This window comes from Durio zibethinus, chromosome 6 (genome assembly GCF_047325235.1).
Source record: "Durio zibethinus cultivar Kanyao isolate XHJ-2024 chromosome 6, ASM4732523v1, whole genome shotgun sequence".
Lineage (NCBI taxonomy): Eukaryota > Viridiplantae > Streptophyta > Magnoliopsida > Malvales > Malvaceae > Durio > Durio zibethinus.
This window is the reverse complement of record NC_143167.1, coordinates 5,154,446-5,176,558: the sequence shown is the minus strand read 5'-3', so window position 1 is coordinate 5,176,558 and position 22,113 is coordinate 5,154,446. Positions and strand designations below refer to the sequence as shown.

The following is a 22,113-nucleotide window of genomic DNA, read 5'->3' as shown; positions in this document are numbered from 1 at the left end:
ACTCTCAGCTTAATGGTTATAAGTCCCTCTAAAAGCTTTTTTTTTTTTTTTTGTATTTCTTGAAGAAAATAAATTGTTTTTAGCATCAGTTTAATAGGTTAAAAGCAACTTCCTAAATCCTTATGTCGTTTTCAAGCAGTTTAATTTCTTCAAAATGATGTCCAATTTTTTTTAAATAAATTGGTTTTAGTACTTTTAATTTTCTATTATCAATAATTTAGATTTCTTTTTATGTAAATGGACATCATCATTATTATTCATTGTCCCTTTAAGGTATAATTGTTGTTTCAGAGTCGAAACTTTCAAGTTCTAACTGTTAACGTATGTCTGATTAATTTTGGTTGATATTGCTAATTAATAAATCATGCAACTTTGCCAACAATCGCATGAAATATTGGTAGAGCACTAAACTTTTCATTTTAATGATCAAGATTCAATTTTTGATAACCTCAAGCAATAAAAAATTGTGAAGCTGTCATATACCTTATTTCTCAAGAAAAGTTTGTTGGATTTTCAATTCAGGTATAAATCCCGAAGATAGTGTAGATGAAAGGTATCATCCACAAGGTATCCTATATATACCCTACAAACAGCTTGAGTTATGACTACAAGAATCTAAAATAAGCTTTAAATTTCTTGTTGAATAACAACTATTTTGATGTCGATTCAATCAAACCCCAAGTGTGTATATATATATATAGTTTGAACTTGGTATATCCATGGGAAAATGATAAAAAAAATTGTCCACAGTCATTTAATAATTATCTGCATTCAAAGGTCAACCGATAAACTAAATTTGCATTACCTAATTCTTCATCCAAATTGAAACTACATCTGCATTACCTAATTCTTCATCCAAATTGAAACTACGCAATAACTGCTTCCTCCCAAGTTGCAATCGAACAACCAAGAGAGAACCACAACCATATGTTGCAAATAAAAGACAGATCACACAGAAGATATAAATGAAATTGAAAATGACACTCACTATTCAACAGACTAGCACAAAGCCAATGTCTTAAAAGGGTTGGGGACTAATGCCTTGACCCTGAAAAAAATGAAAAAACAAACTTGTCAACAATCATGTGATTTATTAATAAAATACTTGACTCTTAGTTCAAGTGACAAAGGCTTGATTTCTTACAACCTCAAGTACCAGAAGAAAGGTTAAACTCAAAAAGTCCTAATTACAACGCTTGGTTGTATTTTTATGTGGTTTTACGACCTGACCAAGGTTGAAATTAAATAGAATCTTCATTTAATTCTACATATGTTGGTAAATTCACTTTTAACATTGGTAATAGCAGTTTCTTTTTGAATTCTAATGAACCTAATCAAGCAGATTGATCTATGACAAGACGAAAACAATATCAAGAAATTATGCCATATTCAGGAACTTGATATTCCTCTACATGGTGAACAACTACAAACCATACTCATGATTCTACATATTTTTGATAAAGTTGGCTTTTACAGCTTTGGTAGCTATGTTTTCCCTATATTTTCATTGATACAGTCGAGTAGACAAGTCTAGAAGACTTCAAGTATATACCATATTGAGAAACCTTGCTGTGTGTCATTCAATTGTATAAATGATCAACCTTTGCTAATCTCTTAAAACAAGAACACCCTTAAATGACTGAAAACACTTTTATACATACTTTTACATAAATACATTTATATATATTTACTCTGCTTGATCTACAACATACTCTATTTTCGTAAGATGATACGCATTGTCTAACAGTCTGCCTGATGCTACATCGTAGAAAGATTGGGAAGTAGATAAGTAGATAATTGAAACCATATACATATAAAATAAGAGCAATGGAATGTCAATCCTCGGGCAAACTCCATGGACATGCAAAACAATTGAGGTTTAATTGAGGTGAAGCAGGGTTAGGAACAGCCATTTTCTTTATGAAAAAGAGATTCCCTTGTTTGGAGTACTCAAATCCTTTAATTTGAAAGTACAAAATTAGGTTTTAATTGAAAAAGAAAGAATTTCTTCTCCCCTCTATAACCCTCCATCCAAAAAGGGGAAAAAATTCTCTGAAGGAGAATCCCTACTCCCTCATTAGCCTTTCCATTTTTCTTCCCTCCAAAAATAAACTACTGTTTGGCATAGACCAGATCTACATTATTAAACCTGAGTTGTTAACATCTTACAGCAAATTGAAAGTTTGCAATAATTGCTACTATTTCCAAAGTCTTAACCTAGAAAAAGGGTTGCAACTATCCAACCAAGTCCGACCCACAGGCATATACTGCAAATAAATGATCATAATTGTGAATAAGAAAACAGAACACGACATCTTTCTATCTAGTACACCAAAGATCACTTTTCTTTGTGGAGAGAGAGAGTCAAAAGTGGCCATTGCTGGCCTAGTCAATATGTACGAAGGTCGAGAACTAACATCTCGGTCTTGAAATAATTGAAAACTGACTTCAAAATACCAAGTTACCCTAAACCTTGCTTGGTAAGGGTCCTAAGGGAACTACAAGTATGAGGATTTGGAAAACTTTGAAAAATCTTCATGAATAATTGATTCTATCCCCTAAAATTAGAAGTTCCTGTAAATCATCCATTATTACTATGTTCACTACCATAGTTAAGACTATAGGAGTTCAATCAATGCTTAACACATCTAAGAGGTCTCAGAGACTACCAAGTCTATTTTAGCAAAATTTCAGTAGTATATAATTCGTGACTTGAACAGCTAAATATGATTCTATCCTCTACAATTCAAAAGCTCCGATAGATCATCCATTCTTACTTCAGTTATGCTACCAAGGTTAAGACCTATAGGAGTTCTGGCTTTCCACAAATTGAGATTTGCTGTAGAAGGATCGAATTGTATTCAAGGAACAGGAGAATACAAAAAAGTAATAAAAGAGGCACACAGACCATTCAGTTCTTAACAGATATGAGTTCTCAGAGACACGTGTATCTTCAGCACATTATTACAGTCTCTAACTGGAGACTTAAACAGCAACTCAAAAGCTTAGCAACCAGCTGTTTAGTTTTTCCCAATTAGACAACAATATGCAGGTGGCTTACTATTTCTGTTTCAGTTAGCATTGTCTTGAAAAAAGACCAAGGTTTAATTATTGAACTCCCAGATAAGCACTTACACAACCAAGCCAACCTACCATCATCATCCCACTTCAAACTAGCAACATATGAACCATAAGACCTCCAACATCTTAAACGCAACAAGAAAAGTTCAAAGCTATCAAGCCACCAAGGAAAGCCAAAACGCAGCATTCTCTAATAAGAGCTCACTGCATTTAACTGGAAGGTATTAAAACTAGCACTACCATTTCAACGATCAACTCCGCATAATCTAGCACCAGAAAGTTCTATTAATTCTCAAACTATTTAAACAAGAAGCAATAGCCGAATGTAGACCTCAATACCAATAAAACTAGTAAAGGACTCCCTTTATATAATTTAACAAATATTACTCAGATGACTTTACAATAAGCATAGATGAATTAACTTTTAAGTTTCTAAACTCTTACACTATAACCTGTAAATTTCTTTCTTTGCTTTTTCTTTTTCACATTTTATCCACAACCAAAAATACTAAATCACATAACAAAAAGAATTAAATTACATAAAAAAAGTCAAATTTTGATTACATTAATCGATCATTTACACTTTTTCATATCCAAAAGTCAATAATTAAAACCCTAAAAGAAAATTAAAAAAAAAAAAAATCAAAACACAAATTCCTTAATCAATTAATCAAGAAACCCAGTTTGTCTCCAAACAGCATTCCTTACTTGCCTTAAATCCCTTCCTTTCAGGGTTCTTCCCACGCCTTCGAGCACAGAACAAGACAACATAGGGGACTTTGCTAAGCTCCTTGCCACAATCTCATGCGGCGGCAACATTTCCCCTTCTTCCTGCACGTCCACGTCGTAATTGTCAAAGTGTCGGTTTTTCCTCGTTGTTTTCGCCAGCATCGGCACGTTAACCGGGGCAGATTGATGAAGCCTTCCTAAAGAAGAAGAGGAAGATGAAGCGATTGGAATTCTTTCCTGCGGCGGTTTCGGAATCGAAGGGATTAAACGAGAAGAGGAGGAAGATGCTGAAGTGGCAGAGGATGAAGAGGATACTGATGTCGAAATTGAGGGTTTTTGGTAGAAATGGGAGTGCCTGCGGGAAGGGTCACGGATGGCGGCAAGGATTCCAAAGTTTCCGGATTGAGGGAAGGATTTATGGTTACGGGGGCTAGAGGAAGGAGAGGTCGTTTGGTGGAGGGGATTTTGGAGGCCGCCAACGGAGTTGGAGCCGTTGGAGTTGTCGGAGAAGTCGCCGGAGAAAAAGATATCATCTTCGTTCAGCTCTTCCGCGACAGCGGAAAAGGAGGACGAGGAAGGGTGGTTGGATGGCGGCCCTTGAGGGTAAACGCAAAGGAATCGGTCGGTTGATGGGGATTTTGGGTGGTCATTGTGGCGGGAAGGTCCATTGATTTCCATTGTGGGCCGGGGTCGTGTCGGGTTGTTCATTGAAGATTCGTGGCGGCTGCGTTCATATGAAAAAGAGCGTTCAAAGTTTTTGGGTGTAAAGTAAAACGGGAGAAAGACTGACGTGGAAGAGTAAAAATATAAGCAGGAGGAATACGACATGAGAGAAAGTCGTTCGCTTTTTGGGGAAAAATCCGACGACGTAAGCACAATCTGGATTCGGATTTTTTGGAAATGCCAAAATAGATTATTCTAAATCCAAAAATATATATATATTATCTTTTTCTTTTTACTTTTTTTTTATATTGATTTGTCAAATAAATTGAGAAAAAATAAATTTTATTGGGTACGTATGAGGACGAATAAGAGGGGAATAAAAATTGTTAAAATATTATTTTAAATAGTATAAAAATTATTATTACTATTTGACCATTGAAATAGTATGATATTATTTTAATTTAAATATATTTAAAATAATAATATAAGAAATTATATTTTAGTTCAACTTTTAATAGTAAAATATGTATAAATAAGTGGGCCTGGGGAATTTACAAGTGTCTATAAGTTGGATCTTGAATGAACCATGAATACTTTTAATGAAATTTTGATAAAAAAAGGAAATTATTCAATCAATTAGATATTTAAAATTTAAAAATTAAATCAATTGATTACAATTAAGATAATTGATTGAATTGAACTAAATTTAAGTGATTAATCGAAATAAGTAAAACCCACTTAGATAGTTCAATTCAATCGTTTAATTTATTTTAACTATTAAAATATATAATTTATATTATTATATAAGTTCTTTATTATTTATATTATACATTATATATTATAAAATATAAATAATATATTAATATATAATTTTAAAATATTATATAAATTATGTTGTATTAATATTACATATAAATATATTTAAAAATAAATTTACAAAATCGATTAATTCAATTTATTTGCTTATCAATTGAAAATCATTAAGCAATGGAATTAAATAAATAAATAATTTTTTTCTAGCCCATTAGTATCATAATCGAATAAATAAAATCGAATTAATATATTTTGGCCTATTTGGATCGGTTTAAATCGGGTACAACCAATTAATCCTCACCCCTAAATTTTTTGAAGTCTTAATTTGAGAAGACAAAATGTTTCGTTCCGTCTAAAAGAAATAAATGAAATAAGGGACCAAATTGATAAATTCTGTAATTACCCATCCTAAAACCCTAAGCCCCTCTCACTTGTATAAAAACCAAAGCTTTATACTTGCATCTTCTCCGTCATTTGCAAGCCCACTCTCCTCGCTCTATAGGCTTCTCTACTCCTCTCATCTTCTGCTAGCTTTGAATCATGGTAAGCAAATCCCTTAGATTCTTTAATCAAGTATTTTTATTATTTTTTGAAATTTCTTTGATTTTTTTTGGCTTGCGCTTGTAATTGAAGAAGCTTTGGATTTTGTTATGCTTTTGATTCTACGTGGAAATATCTGTTTGGTTGCGGAGAAAACGTGGGAAAAAATGGGAGAAAGTTGGTGTTGCGTTTTGTGTCTGTTTAAGCCTATTCCGATCAGTTTGATAACCGAAAAAAAAAGGAATGAGAGGAAGATCGTTACGATTTCTTTTTTTTTTTTTCAATGTTCCCTTTGTTTAATCTAACAGAACTCTTGATTTCGGCGCAATAGCTTAGAAAACAGAAGAAAGTTAAAACGAAATTTAATCTATTGATGCTACGAGCAGAGATCGCTGTTTATTTATTAGATATCCTTATGGCTTATATCCTTATTGAGCTCTGCTGATTTTAACTATGATCTAGCAATTGTTTGAATTTTCCATGCCACTGCTTTCTTGCTCACTTATTGAATATCGAGCATTTGTCTTCACTCTCCTATCTCCTTGCATTGTATAAATAATGTTATGTGCAAATCGTAGTCCTAGTTAGAAGTACAATGCCTAAATGTTTATTCTGCTGCGTATGTACTTCTATGTATGCTTATGTAAACTGTGTATTTGTTGGTTGTATAGTCGAGGAGAAAGGTTAGGGAGCCAAAGGAAGAGACTTCGAACCTTGGGCCTGCTGTACGAGAAGGAGAGCATGTTTTTGGTGTTGCCCACATTTTTGCATCATTTAATGACACTTTCATTGTAGGTTATTAGTCTTTCATTCTGAAGAAGGGAATTCTTTTACTTGATAAATAATATTTTAAGTGAGGCATTTTAATTAGTTTCTTTTCCTTCGGTATTTTGACAATTGCAGCATGTGACTGATTTGTCTGGAAGAGAAACTATGGTTCGTATTACAGGTAAGCAGCATAACAGAATTGCAGTTCTAAGCATATTATTGATTGCCAGTTACCAGTTTTTATTTTCTGATTTTTATGGGTAGGGGGGAGGGTTAATTTGAAGTACCCATAAATAATAATTTAGCAAAATAAACATGTGGATATAAGATGCTACTGAGATCATATTGGCTATTTTATGGTAATGGATTATTATTATTATTGCTTGAAGAAGATTTCTAATTCATTTTCTTATCATGCTAGCTGTCCAAGTCTTGTATGCTTTCTCACTTTATACTTGTTTCTCTGATTTTATGGTTAAAATTTCATTTGCAACTAATTTTCAGTGTGGCTACTTGGTCTGATATAGTTTGTTTTATGATGTTTGGGTTTTCAAAGAACTTTCCTTCATTTAAGATAACTAATTTTTGTGGAGCTTGGACTGGCTTAAAAATCTTGGTGATAGTGTGCATGTGCAAGATCCTAACTAGCTATAGCGTGTATGATTTAAAGTAGCATGGTTTTTCTTTGAACATTAGTCACTTGATCATGTGGAAAAGAGGGAAGGTAAGGGTGACACTCTGTATTATTGAAGCTTTTTTTTAAGATTGATTTTGAAACTCTTGAATAAATTCAGGTGGTATGAAGGTGAAAGCTGACAGGGATGAATCTTCACCTTATGCGGCTATGCTTGCTGCACAAGATGTTTCCCAGAGATGCAAGGTCATATACCACTTCTTTATCTATTAACAAGAACCTGAAATTGTCACTTTATATAATATATGTTAATTTGTTCTAAACAACATGCAACATTACTTTCTGATTTATGTTGGTATTGACAAATTGCAATTTTTGATACTGAACAGGAACTTGGAATTACTGCTCTTCACATCAAACTACGTGCTACAGGAGGGAACAAAACCAAGACTCCTGGTCCAGGTGCTCAGTCTGCTCTGAGGGCTCTTGCTCGCTCTGGGATGAAAATTGGCCGTATTGGTAAGGCATTTTTTTTTAACTATTTAAAAGTATTTTTGAATGCTGAGAAGTAATCTTCTTTGGCATTTAACTGTGAAATTCTTTTATTGTCATTCTATTTTTCCAGAGGATGTGACTCCCATTCCCACCGACAGCACCCGTAGAAAGGGTGGTAGAAGAGGGAGAAGGCTGTAAACTAGCACCGTCTATTCTAGCAATCTACCTTTCAGTTTTGGTGGTAGTACTTTTGGTATTCGGTGTGATACTTTTTTGTAGTTTTAAACAACTTGGTTGTCCTGGGATTTATTTGAGTAGAACAAAATCAATGGTTCTGAATGTATCTTCACTTATTGTCATGTCCCTGGTACTTTTTAGATTGAATCTTCCGTTATAAGTAGATATCCTTTATGAAAGGAGTACTATCTTTGATTAAAAAAGTGTGTGGATTCTACCATAGTTGTGAACAACATGGCATTGCATTTAAGAACTTAATTGAGTTAAAACCCCAATGATAACTAGTCTTGCAAAATTTTCTTGTCAAATGAATAAAAAAAAAAGCTCTGCAATTTCTTAACACTAAATGGAGAGTGAAACTAGGAAGAAAGAGGCGCGAAAACCGGACAAGAAAAGAAAGGTATACTTGTTTTTATTCAGGCTAATCCCTTGAACCTTTCATTTATGATGAGAAGCTCTTGAAATACTTTTTCGATTCAAAAGAAAGCACTGAGCTTTTGATCATTGGTCGGTCACAAGGAAAAATACAATCCATTGGATGGAGACGACTAATCCAAAATGTTTGTTCTGGTGTTAAAACTGAAGTGTAAAATCACAGATATGTTAGTAGGATTGAGACCTTCAGGCCGTCCTAGGATGGCTTTGTAGGTTTACGAGTCTTTTTCCAAACAGAAGGTTAAACTAAACCAATGGCTTTGTCTTAAGCCTTGGCTCTTGTCTTCGAGGTCTGGTTTTTAAAGTTTATATTTATATATTACGACATTTTTGTGTTTTTCATTGCCTCAATTTCCTCCTGGTTTCATTTTCTTGTTTAAGTTAATCCGCTCTATTTGACAGTTAAGTTGAATAGCAATACTCCATCCATTTCACTGTTTCTGGAATATATATATATAGGTTTTTTTTGGGAGGTCCAACACGAAAAGACAAGGGAGAGAAACCATGAATTAATCGATCAGCTAAACAAATGTCAAATTACAGAACGCTAACACAAATTTGGTTCAATTAAATCATATAATCATTCTTTAAAGGTGGCATCAAATGTGTCTACATGTCTAGAATTCAAACGCCAATAACCTCTTCTTTTATTCTAGATTGCGACTTTCTTTTATAAAAATAAATAAATAGAACACTCAGATTAACAGGGGATGGTTATTCAACGCATAATCGTAAAAACTTTTCATAACATATATAGTAAGCATCTTCAATTGGATGCAAGACCTGACTTGAGTGCTTGAAATGTAGCAACATCAGTTTTGAAGGATTTGGCCAAAATGTCATCCTCAATATTGGTGGCAAAAGGAGTTTTAGGAAGCGATACAGTTCCAGCATTTGAACTTCGGAAAGCAGAAATTGCTACAGCTGGATTGTTTGCGTCAGCATTGTATTGAAAGTGCACAAGTCCCTTGGGGAACACAAACATGTCATCAGCTTGTAGAGTTTCAGTAAAAAGCTTGTTGGTAGTGTCAACAAAACCAACTTCAAGGGAGCCGGTGGTGAGGAAAAGGTGCTCAGCGGAACGAGGATGACTGTGACGAGGATTGGTAGAACCGGCTGTGAATTGAAGAACAGCGTAAGAAACACTTTGCCCATTTAGAGCAGGGAACTCTACGACACTTGCTTTCGTGACTGTAAAATTTGTGGGATTACCAGCTAGGGCTCGGATCCCTGTGAATGAGAAGAAGGTGCCATCAATATTTTTACGTCTGGTGGGACTGAAAAATCAGAAGTGATGTCTGCATCTCCGGCTAATGCCATTTAGGTAATAACAAATTAAGATAACAGAAAAAAAGAAGAAGAATTCCAGGGTCGAAATTCTTGAGGCCATGGTTGAAATTTTAATGTATAGACGTGTAAATTCTGGTATGTCACTACTTTCGTACAACACTCACTACGTGTGCTGGATGAGGTGCTTGAACTATGAAGGAATGTGCCATTTATAGAGTTATGTTTGGGCCGTTGCTTTTTACTTAGCATTGCTGCAGGCCGTTTGTATGGTGCCTACTAGGTGAAAATCACAAAGGACATTGTATTTGTGTTTGTTTCGATTGTCCTTTAGCCGATAAAATAAATCCAAAATATTAAAGAGAATATGCACATATTCCTCATCTGCCACAAAGCAAAAATGAGTTTAAGAACTTGTGAACAGGTTAGTTGCCACATTCTGCTTGTTTTGATTATGCCATGGTAGATAATAGCATTGGTGGCATCTAGCTGGGAATTTCATGAGCGGCCTAGAACAAGCCATACAGCACTTGTTTTTACAATTAAGCTGCCCCATTTTGTTGTTCTTGAGACCCAAATTAATGCAAGCATGAAGCCAAAGTGGGCCAAAGGAGAAAAAAAAGTATGCTAAGCTTTGTGCATATCACATTGTTCCTGCTTCTTAATTCAGAAAACACAAATTTGCAAGGAAGTCTTCGTTAACAAGGTCTTCATCCCTGTGAATGTGAAAAAGTTTCCAACAACATTGTTTTGGTCTGCAGCCCAGCCAAGGTCATTTGGACAATGGCAATTGGCAAATAAGATAACAGAACAGAAAGGAATTTCAGGGTGGAAGTTCTTGAAGCATATTAGAAAAGTTAAAACTTTTGTTTCAATTGATATGCTGGATGGGTGCTTGAACTTTCAAAGATGATACTATTTATAGAGTTTTGTTAAGGTCATTGCTTTGTAATTTGTAATTTGTATATGTATATTCTTCCAGGCCAATTTGGTGGCTCCAACAGGTGAAGATCACCAATTGGATCCTTATGACACCTCATTACCAACAGTTGAGTTGCCACATACTGCCCATTTTTGTTCATATGGATAGACAGGGTCGGAGAATCAAGTTCCATAATATGTACATAGTTTCTAACTAATTTACTCGCAGCCAACGAAGATCAGAGACGTAATCAAGAAATTGGAACTCAACATAATAAGAAAGGACAGTGCTACGTGCACTCATTTAGTACACTTATTTTATAGAAGTTAAGGACCATCAAATCAGAACAAGGACCAAGAAAAAAAAAAGAATATTCATCCAAGAAATACAAAAAAAAAAAGAGCAAAAGACAGATCAATCAAAAACCAAGGACGTTGGAATCATTATTGGTAACATTGCATGATTTCCTAATCTCCCCCTGTGAGCCTGTAAGGACATCAACAGCTCCCATCTTAACCATTGCCTGTCCGAACCTAACAGGGAAGCCATTGCAGGTGGCTAAACTGAACACTGTGTCTTTGGTCAAGGGGTCCAGGGCCAGCTCTTGATCAATTTGAAGGACTCCTCTTTTGCCTATTATTTGCTTGTAGAAGGAATTGTCGACAATAAATGTACTGAGAAGATTCTGGTCAAGACTAACAGGTGTGTTGCGTGTTGAATTTTGTGGACAGATAAATCTCAGTTGCTTAAGTAACATTAGATCCATTGTCGGGTCTGGCTTCCCGCTGTTCTGGAAATTGTAAAGGCGGTCTTGGAAGAGTAAACAATGTGTAAACCCAACTGTGTGACCACCTATATGCCATGAAGTTTCAACATAGAAATTAGTACTTACTGCTATTGTATATTTCTTAATGTAGCTTAATCCATCATTTGATTTGGCAATTTTAAACATGATAAGTCGGTACGATACAAAAAAAATATGAAAGTAATATTATTTAAAATTTTTGTAAAAATTATATATAAATTTAATAAAAAAAAATTCATATTTAATATGGTGACATGATAATTTTTATGTTTCACATGCATTTGATAAGAAAAAAATACGATATCAATATACAAATTGTAGGTGAAATTTAAACCTATCACTAATCAACCCTAACCCAAATATATGTGACAGCAACTCTCCCCATCTACGAGGAGGTTGCAACTTAAAGAATCCAACTTCAGAACTTAAGTATGTCCCAAGTAAAAGAAATAACATACCAAGAAGTAAAACCATATCTGTAAGATTAAGTCCTTTTTTCGAAAATGCTGCCATGGATTGAGAAACTGAAAATGTTGGAGAGGGGAGATCTACATTCGAAGCCAAAGATATCAAACCGTCTCTACGGCCCGTCTCAACATTGTATCGCCCTCCTTCACTCTGCATGAAAGGAAACAAAATTTATCATCAACCATCAAGTGTTTGGGGTAATGAGCTTTTAAATTCTTTTGTATCTTTTAGGAAAAAAAAACGAGAAAAGAGAAAAGAAAAAAGCGTAATTAGTTACCAACTCTACTGCATCTCTGGCAGCCATGGCTATGATATCAGCACAAGAAACGACTCCTGGACAGGCTTCCTCCACGTCACGCTTTGCTTCTTCAATAACATCATAACCCCTCACACTTAGATTTGGAGGTGCAGTTTTCTCACTGGAGGCACCGTCTAGGAGAATTGATGCATCACATCCCTTTTAACAGCAATTAATTCAATCGTTTAAACTCATTTCTTAGCTAGGGTAGACTACACAGAACAAAGAAAAATTTATGCATTGAGCTTACATTGACAAAGCAGTCATGGAAATGCAAACGAATGAGAGCAGCTGCAAGTCCTCTATCCCTGTTGACTCTTCGTGCGACTGCAGAGGAAACAATGTCCTCAACATCTGTATCTGACATACATTTATCCTTGTAAAATCCCACCTGAAGAGCAGCGTGGCATTGCCCTGTGAAGTTCACAAGGATGAGACCAATTAGGGGTAGAGCCAAAGCAGCCGCTGCAGCTGACATCTTCATTTTCTCCTAACAATTACTAAATGAAGATGAGATGACAATTATGATATATAGCAAAGACATCCTTCTTTGATATTTATAGGAAAAGGGCGATTAGAGTTATAATTCTATGCAAAATTTGAATGGTGAGCACGATGGTCATGCCACCTTCAGGCATTGGCCAGCTAGCTGGTTCAATTTTCTGATCACCAACAGTTGTTTCAGCAATTATAAACGTGCAGTCATGTTTCATTTAAGCAAAACATGTACAAATGTACGTATAAGGAGCTAGAAGCTCCTATGGCATATAATGTTTAAACGCGTTTTTGGAAGTTTTCAACGCCGGCAAATTTATCAAAGGTGCATATCTTAAAGGACTGCATTTTTGTGGAAATGAATAATATAATTGGTTCGACCCTACACAAATAATTATTGGATTCCAATCATATTGTTAAGCCAAAGATCGATAGTTTAACAATTAGTTGCTCGGATTTATCTCTCCTGCAATCCTGTTTGCAAACCATGATTAATAAATCGCGCAAAAAATATATATAATAAAAAAATAAAAATAATTTTACATATTTTTTAATTCTTGATTTTAATAGATTCAAGAATAAGGGAGACAAGTAAAAATAAAAAAGAATGGTTTAATTTCATTCTTTGAATTTATTAAAATCAACAATTAAAAAATGTATAAAATTAAAAAAGTTTTATAAAGTATAAGTGGATCCTCTTTATATATATATATATATATATATATATAAATGTAAAATTTTAGTTTTATACTAATGTAAATGAATCCTTTCACACACACACACACACACACACACATATATATATATATATATTAGTTTGGGCAAAACTCCAATGGAGTTTAACCCTAGTAACCTTGACCATATAAACATTTAGATAATTGATGTGTGCAATAAAATGTAAATATCTTTAATTCATATAATTAACTCAAATAAGACATGAAATATAAGTCTGTTTTTCATAAATAAACAAATAAAGTGACAATGGTAAGTAAATTAATAATTATGTAAATAAGTTATAATTTTCCCTTATGGCTGTCTACAATAATTGTAATTTTGGTTTGTATGATGGGCTGATAAATTTTGATTTAAGAGAAACGTACGAATAAACCTAATTAAATTAAAGTGATCAGTTTAATTATGAGCTTTATACATCTCATTTGGGACATTATAGTTGGATGGCATATGTAAATCTTAAGTCCAATAAAAAATTTGGTGAGAGACTTTATTAAGGTTTTACATAAGTATGATTAAATCTCTTCACCCCTAGCATTTTATTTTTCATTTAAAAGAGAAAAACAATGATGAAGACCTTAGCCTAATTTAAAAATTTATAAAAATTTATATTTTTTTTAAAATTTCAACATGCCAGTTTGTTTTATTATTGAGATTAATTTGGTGTTCCATCTTTTTTCTTGAAATTGATTTTTTTTTTTTTTTTATGTATTCTAGTGTGTGAATTTTCCGTTTTCTAGTTATAGAAAAAAAAATTTCGGCCAAAGACAATCATCTTATCCTTTTTCTTTTTTTTTTTTTTTCCTTTTTTGAGTTAAAGACTTATCTTTGAGAAATAAAATAAAATCATGGGATTATGTATTATGCTTATATGATTCAGGCCCTTTTTCTTGCCAATCAAATGGACCATTGGAAGAAACATAGCCAGCCCGTGGATTTATTGAGTTGGTGAATTGTGGGTGACCGAAACCAGGCTTCAAAATGGGTTTCAAAAACATTGTTTTTTCTGCTGCTCTCTGTTCAGCTTCATCCTTTTCTTGCACTTCCTCAAAATTCTCTTCCAATCCCTTCGAGACTCTTTAAGTATATTTGGCTATTGCTCTATCTTTCCAATTCTTGTCCATCAATAGACAATTCTTGTTGCTTTTTGATTTTATCTTCGAAGCATATGCTTTTTTGCTTTTTTATTATAGAATAAAACTTTTATGAGGTAATACTCGATTAGAATCAAATCACAAGCGTTAGTAATCCGTCCAAAAAACATTCCATACAGATTACAACTTAAAGATTACAAGGAATATAACATATTCGATAAATAAATGCTGATCTTGAATCTAAAATAATTTTAATTTTATGTTTTTAATGTTTAAATACATAAAATATTCTTATTTTATCTTATATAATCTGATATTTTCTTTAATTTTTTCTGGTCTACATACCCATCTCTCACATAAAGATTTTATAAAAATTACAGCTCTCTCGTATCTCACTTTATGAGATTCCTCGACATTAATTTATACATTAAGTGAACTTAGTCACCAAACGGTATCTTAACTAATCTCATAAATATCTCAAAAAATCTTTTATCAATTATTTTGAGATTTGAATCAATATTAATAATAATATTGGTATCATATAGATGATGAAATGGGTTCTTAATTATCAAGAAGAGCATCTGAACTTGCTACCAAGCTTGAAAGCTTACAAAATATAGTAACATCAATTGGGATTATCAGCTTTGCTGGTTATTTCGATTTTTATGATCATGAAACTCAGAGTAAATTGTCAAGCTAAGAAAATGGGTTACAATTGTTTTTATCTATTTGAAATCTTGTGATTGCGTGACTGTTAAGAGCTTATGGTTGATCGAATATCTTGGAAGAATTATTGATCTTTAAACTTTCTTTAAAGTTTCAGCCAAAAACTTTCATTCCCTCGGCAAGCCCCAAGAAAAAGTGGGCATTCCTTACTTATCCGAGTAGCAAGGTATGAAACATTCCACATTGGTTCTTTAGTCTAAGAAAAAACGGAAAAGTGATTGAGCATATATGGGATCCAAGATATGTACGTCTCTATATATGGATTCCGGTATATTTTGACAGTTTATCATGAATTATTTGTGAATTATGAGAAATGGACTAATTAATTGATGAAATGCCATTGACATGGTGCTAATTTTATTGTAGACTTCAATCAAAAACAAAATTTTACATACAAAATTGTCGAAAGAGATTGTCAATGTTTTAGTGAAATTGGGCGATAAGCAAAATATCACAGACGTAAGCAGGCTTGGCAATGGTGCAGGTGGTCTTTGGAGGTGACCGTGCCAGGGGAGGAGAAGGAGGATGCGATGGAGTAGTAGTGGCTCGAGGTGGCGATGGAGGGAAAAAATCACTCTATAAGCAGGGTGGAGTTGTAACTCCTCTGTATGGCGCAGGGGCCATGAATCCCGTCCTGGCTACAATGGTGGCACCCTCAATTGCATTTCCTTGGATTAGCTCATTTTGGCCTTGGTCGCCTATCTCTTTCTCCTACCGTTTTAAATAGGTGTTTTTTCGTTTAGAATTCAGGCGGATAATTTTTCATTTTTCTTTCTCTTCTCAGGGTATTTCTGTTCTGTAAATTCTAAGTAGGGATTACCTTTAAATTTTATATAATATTTAATAATGTTTTGGTCATATAAAGAAAAGATAATAAGTAATGCCTGCTTTAGTTTGACCATTGAAAATTCCTGTTTTAGTTAACTCATGTATTAGTATTAACGTAATTCACCAAAGTTACCATTGAAACAAAAAAAAAAAGTTACCGACCTCAATGTAAGAAATAAGTGTTGGAACTAAGCCTAGCTCACCAAGTCATTTGATTCATGCGCAAAGCCGAATTTAAACACTAATCTTAAGATTGGTAGAAACCAAAACCCATCAATTCGTGGTTGCCGGAGCCACTGCCGGTGAGAAGAGCTGTCACGGGAAGCACCTGAGCTTGTGGTTTCCTTCCTGGTCGACCATGCATGCAAGGAAAACAAAATTGAGGTGAAAATGGTGACTGGTTTTAAGAGGAAAGGAGGAACTAAACTTTTTCCCTCCATTTCAACCGAACTGAACGAATTCAATTAGAGATGACAACAAGTAGATCAGGTAGGTTTTTTTTTTTTGTCTTGATTTCAATCTGATCCCTAAATATTTATATCTGATTTTGACTCAACCTAATATCAAAATATTATTTTTCAAACCTAATTAATCCATCTATTTATAAACCACAATCGACTTTAAATTAATTTAATAATTTTAACTTAATTAATATTTATAAAATATTATTTTTAATATAAATTACGTCTTAATCAATATAACTATATATAAAAAAGATCCCTTAAAGATCCTGACTTTGTCATCTGTCATTTTTTTTTTTCTTCTTATTAGCCACTGAAGGGTTCCTTTGCTTAAACTCTTCATCAATTTTTGAGTGTCGGTTGGTACTCTGGTATTAACACATAGATGACAGTCAGATGTTTTAAATTGAAAATCTGTAATTGAAATTGACATTTAGGTTTCTATTATAAACCTATTGGGTTCCTTTTTGAATATTTTTTTTTTTTTTAGAAACAAATAAAAAGAAAGAAAAGCAAAGAGAAAGAATCTGGAGCGGAAAGGGAAAGGAAAATAAGAAAAGAAAAAGGAATAATAAAGTGGAAAAGAAAGGGGAAAGCACGAGATAACATCAATTGGAGTGGAAGGGTTTTTTTTTTTCTATTTTTTGTTTCTTATATTGTTTCTTTTTTGTCTGCGGGGGTTTTGTGTTTTTTGGTTGTTTTAGTCTAATTTAAAATTATTCAAATGTAGTATTATTGAGATTCGGTTTGTATGGATAATTGTTGGAATGAAATTTTTTTCAAATTGCTTTGTGTTTTATATTTTATTGCTATTTTTTTCCAAGAATTGTTCAGTGTTGTTCTATGATTAAGTTAAAAATGAGTGGTTAGTTTGGTTTTTATTTTTATTTTTAGGTTTTGGGATGATAGTTTGAATGAGATTTTCTTTTGTTGTATGTTATTGGGTGACATTTATTTGAATTGTGTTTTTTTTTTTGGTTACAGGTGAATGTTTTTATTGCTATGTTTGGTTTTGAGTTATTTTTGTATTTGATTCATTGTTAGTGTTTTGAGATTTGCATATTGTTTTATTCTGATTTGAAATGGTTTAAAGATAGTTTTGTTTAAGATTAGATATTATAAATGATGGGTGGAATGGAATTTTTTTTTAGATTGCTTTATGGTATTTATTTGATTACTATTTTATTATTATTATTATTATTTTGGAGTTGTTCAAGACTATTTCCTAATTCGATTAAGATGAATCAATAGTTTGCTATTTTGTTTGTTAAAGTATTTAGGATAATAGTATGAATAGGATTTTGTTTCATTGGATGCTGTTTGATAATATTTGTTTCTATTATATTTTTATATTGGTTGCATGTTGTTGATTTGATTTGCAAAAGAGCAAGTTTGTAGGCTAAAATGAATTAAGGTGTAAAATTCAAGGATTTGCAAGATGTAAGCACTTTAATGCTTTATAAAGGTTCAATGGTAGTTTTTTCATTGTCTTTTTTTTCTTTTAATCAAGTTAAACATTGTTAATAAATTATTTCAACATCGGCATTTTTCTTTGAAACCTTTGCAATGAGGTTTCATTATGCTTGCAGGGATGTGGGTGCAAAGGTAAACTTTCATACTTAAAGGTATTTTTTTTCTTTTATGTCATACTCAGAACATGGCATATTAATGGAGAGACATGTGCATATACACATTTCATTAATATTTCACATTTGAGGATTATAATACCCAATATTACAATAGGTTCTATTTACTACTAATGATGTTAATGTGCTTTAGAGAATAACAAAATAGCTTTTTGGATTTTTTCACGTAAGTATGTCAGCTTTTAAAATTTTAGAATGTTATGGAAAGTTAATCTATGCCCTTGGTTTTACCTCTAGATATTTTAGCTTGAATGTAATTTATAAGCTTGCCTTGGTTCCAAGCATAAAATTAGAGTTCTAATCTTGCAAGAAGTCATAGCTTTATCTATAATTTGATGGAATAAAAGTTCATTTTTTTTCAATTTGATAATATTCGATTGGTCATTTTTTAATTTTTTTTATAAACCTTCCTATATGTGTTATAAATTTATTCCTCTTTGCCATGTTGTTGATTTGATTTGCAAGAGAGCAATTTTACGGGGTTTGAAGCTAATTGGTGTGTAAGATTCAGGGATTTGCAAGATGTAAGTAGTCCAATAAACTATAAAGATTCAATGGTAGTCTTTTAATTGTCTTTTTTTCATGGAGTTAAACATTGTTAATCTATTATTTTAGCCTTAGTACTTTCTATTATGGGGTGTAAGAGTGAATTTTTATACTTAAGGTATTTTTTTTTTTATATTGGCTAGTAAGATATCACTTTATTGAAATGAGCTATGTGATATTCTTTTGCTTAATTATTTTAGAAGATAATTTTAGATAGCAGAATGTATCAAGGCCTGCACTAAATTAAAAATATTCTTATGTATGTAATAGTAATGTCTAGATAAAAAGGAGGAATGATGTGGGAGAGTTTGCAAAGTATATAAGTTGTGGAGACTGTAAAAACCTGAGTCATAACATAATGATAAAATGGTTTTCCTTGCCCTATTATGTTAATGCACATTATGTGTGTTTTGAGCATGTCATAAAAGTAATCATCTAATTACATAATAATACAAGTTAATTTGTACCTTAATCATTAAATTAAAATATTTTTTTTTTTTTTTTTTGCTTCTATCAAACTATTTAGGTAGACTAGCACCTTTCTTTTTTGTAGTAATTGATTATGGAAACTTAGACAATTATTATTATCATTATTATTATTGTTGTTGTTGTTGTTGTTGCTGTTATTATTGTTATTTTTTATGTTGTTGTCATCTTATTGAATACAGTCAATAGTGCTAAGCTACATAAAATTTCAATCACTGATTGCAAGGTTTGAAGAAAGCGTGAATTATATGCCCATGATTCTTCCTTTGACAAAAACAAATGGTAGATTTTGTTCAAAACACAAATAAAAGTCAACCACCATTGTCTCTTAATTTTTTTAAGGTATTGACCTTGGTTTAAGAACAAAATAAAAGTATATTTTGTGATTGATTGTGAACATATTGAACAATTTGGCCAAATTGAGGCATTGAACAATTGTTAGAATTAGTATCCAAAAATATTTTTTTTAAAATTTACAGAAGCTAAATGCTCATTTTAAAATTTATTAACATTTATCAATTTCTTCATTTTAAGATTCAATATGTTATTATTATTTTTTTAAAATTAGATGGATATGACTGAAACCTTTAGCCATTGCCAATGCCATAAATGGCACTGGTAATGGCATTGGTAATGTTGTCTTCTACATATTTTTAAGCTATGAGGCAACAAGGAAAACAATGGTTTCACCATTGTCAAATGAACATTTGATGCACCCAAATTTCTCATTCGTATACATTTAAGTAATTCTACCGAAAAATATTCTTTGGCACTGCCACTCATCAACACATATTCCAGGTTATTGCAGTTTATATAAGGATTGAAACTTTGAACAAGAAAGGGTAGAATGCATTTGCCATCTCATTCCATCACTCAATGAGCTACTGGTCTTGCTAGCACTTGTTGCTCCAATCTTTGAAACTTTGATGTCAAAGGTTTATCTTATAGTACTCTATGATCATCTTTTCAGTTGAGATACTTTGATGTTGTTTTAGGTAGCTTTCTACTATCTTCTTATATATAATTTTACCACATCTATGGGCATACACACTCACTGTTGCTACTCATCGAGTTAGATTTACTCATAATACGTAAATTCACATTGTTCATTATCACGAAGCAATCTTTGCTCTTATGTTTTTATGTTATATAGCAACTCAAACAACATTTATACTCAAGATATGTGCATGTTGAATATGTAGGTTTTGATATTATTATTTTTTGGGTGAGGTTTACTTATATTTACTGCTGATATTATTTTGTTATTTAAGGGATTATTAATCACCAAACTTCATATTCAGGTGGATCCTAAGAAAATGATCCTATTATGGGTTTAAACACTTCAATGGCCCTTAAATCCTTATGGATTCCTTTCCCTATGTTGTTTGCTGCTATCTCAATTGGAAAGACCTATCTTACGTTGATCTAGAGCTGATTTTAATTTTTCCTAATGTGTCTCATTTCACCTGTAATGAGTTGTTAAATTAGCTAAATATCAGTTTATTATTGGTAGACTAACCCTACTGTAGGGAAAGATCAACCTCCCAATCTAACTGTTTTTGTTTCATTAGGTTTCACAGTTTTATTATATCTTCTTTAAAAAGCACTTTCTTCAATTTAGCTAAATGAATTGCCATTTGCTACTTGATTGTCTATTGTAAGATTCTCCCTTTCTTGCCTAAGTTACAAATTCTCAATTTTGTTCCTATCCTAACCTTTGGGAAAAGTAAAACTAAGTTTATCTACTACTTCATTTTATTGAATTAGTTACCATTATGTTTAGAATTTGAAATACTTTTATGAAGATTTCAAGATATGTTGATAATATATTTAATTGTTAGTTTCCTTTGCTTTTAAATAAGTTTTCTATTCTTTGGTATTATTTCTTTTTGAATGCTTCATTAGGCTAAAAAGATTAGTTATGAGGATTTTGTCAAAAAGTTGAAATTAATAGTTGGAGATAATTTGTTGAGGTCAACAATAACATTTCTACAATGCAAGGTAAAATAATGATAATTATAGTTATAGTATTATTTCTCTATAAGCAATTCTCAATGTTAAACTACTCTTAAATTATCAATTTATGTTAACTCTTTATATTTGTTTAACAAAATTTTACTACTTGCTAAACTTTCTTATTAAAATTTTTATTTTATTAATTTTAACATTATCAAAAACTAGCTCAATAAAATATTAATATTGAACGAAGCTGGGCTTCTACCGTAATTATATATAAATGTAATATTTTTATTAAGTTAATATTTTAAATTAATATATTAAATAATTTATTAATATAATATATATTAATATAAATTAAATAAACAATAAAATATATTTGTGCTATATATACTCAGATTAGATTGGGGTAATGCTACTTAAAATCCAACTTCAATCTAATCTCAATTTAAAAAAACAATAAAAAAAGACCCCACCTTGATTTATTTTGTTAAATTTAATTATATCCTATTGAAATAAATTAAAATTCATTGAATACAAAATATTTTATCATCTTGAAACTCAATAGAATAACTCTCCTCCCTTGATGCACATGCAATAAATATAAGACAATTGTAAGGACTAAGGATCCATTTCATTAGCAGACAATGTGTCGTTCCATTATGGGTTCAATAATAGGTCTCACTTAGACAAAATACTACTAGTTATGCTGCTTATTCAAATTTGCTTCAATGAACTTAACATTTACCTAATTTAAGTCCAGTAAACATACTTAATTAGTCCACAATTAGAGACTAATGCAACAATAAGAACATTCAAGCCCTTTTTTTCTTCTGAAGATTTAATGGGCGGTTGGATGAGGATGGAATAAAAACAAGTTGCCAACTTTTATAAAGAAAGGACCTATTATTCTACGCTTTATATTGGAAACCTTTGGCTGATATATTCTAAGGAATTATAGTGAAGTT

The 22,113-nt window shown here is 32.2% G+C and overlaps 3 protein-coding genes and 1 pseudogene across 3 annotated transcripts; 1 reads left to right on the top strand and 3 right to left on the bottom strand.

Moving 5' to 3' along the window:
* Nucleotides 1-3,599: 3,599 nt before the first annotated feature.
* Nucleotides 3,600-4,586, bottom strand: LOC111286498 (uncharacterized). The gene has a single exon (XM_022876500.2). It carries the CDS (start codon nucleotides 4,516-4,518, stop codon nucleotides 3,748-3,750), a length of 771 nt encoding a protein of 256 aa, XP_022732235.2. The 5' UTR covers nucleotides 4,519-4,586; the 3' UTR covers nucleotides 3,600-3,747.
* A 1,102-nt stretch (nucleotides 4,587-5,688) lies between these two features.
* LOC111286384 (small ribosomal subunit protein uS11z-like) lies at nucleotides 5,689-8,235 on the top strand. Its single transcript, XM_022876306.2, has 6 exons — nucleotides 5,689-5,829; nucleotides 6,498-6,617; nucleotides 6,730-6,775; nucleotides 7,389-7,474; nucleotides 7,618-7,747; nucleotides 7,854-8,235. Exons 1-6 carry the CDS (start codon nucleotides 5,827-5,829, stop codon nucleotides 7,919-7,921), a joined length of 453 nt encoding a protein of 150 aa, XP_022732041.1. The 5' UTR covers nucleotides 5,689-5,826; the 3' UTR covers nucleotides 7,922-8,235.
* A 926-nt stretch (nucleotides 8,236-9,161) lies between these two features.
* On the bottom strand, nucleotides 9,162-9,786 carry LOC111284260 (germin-like protein 9-3; annotated as a pseudogene).
* Nucleotides 9,787-10,158: 372 nt separating this feature from the next.
* RHS18 (root hair specific 18) lies at nucleotides 10,159-12,662 on the bottom strand. Its single transcript, XM_022875578.2, has 4 exons — nucleotides 12,426-12,662; nucleotides 12,155-12,334; nucleotides 11,868-12,027; nucleotides 10,159-11,456 (listed from the first exon to the last, which is right to left on the bottom strand). Exons 1-4 carry the CDS (start codon nucleotides 12,657-12,659, stop codon nucleotides 11,023-11,025), a joined length of 1,008 nt encoding a protein of 335 aa, XP_022731313.1. The 5' UTR covers nucleotides 12,660-12,662; the 3' UTR covers nucleotides 10,159-11,022.
* Between the last annotated feature and the right edge of the window lie 9,451 nt (nucleotides 12,663-22,113).

Bases quoted from the DNA above. Each gene is read 5' to 3' on its own strand.
- LOC111286498 (XM_022876500.2), bottom strand. From the start codon at position 4,518: ATGAACAACCCGACACGACCCCGGCCCACAATGGAAATCAATGGACCT.
- RHS18 (XM_022875578.2), bottom strand. From the start codon at position 12,659: ATGAAGATGTCAGCTGCAGCGGCTGCTTTGGCTCTACCCCTAATTGGT. The intron at 12,028-12,154 runs GTAACTAATTAC...CCTTTCATGCAG, and splicing joins CCAGAGATGCAGTAGAGTTG to AGTGAAGGAGGGCGATACAA. The intron at 11,457-11,867 runs GTATGTTATTTC...CATGGCATATAG, and splicing joins AGATATGGTTTTACTTCTTG to GTGGTCACACAGTTGGGTTT.
- LOC111286384 (XM_022876306.2), top strand. The intron at 7,475-7,617 runs GTCATATACCAC...GATACTGAACAG, and splicing joins ATGTTTCCCAGAGATGCAAG to GAACTTGGAATTACTGCTCT. The intron at 7,748-7,853 runs GTAAGGCATTTT...CTATTTTTCCAG, and splicing joins GATGAAAATTGGCCGTATTG to AGGATGTGACTCCCATTCCC.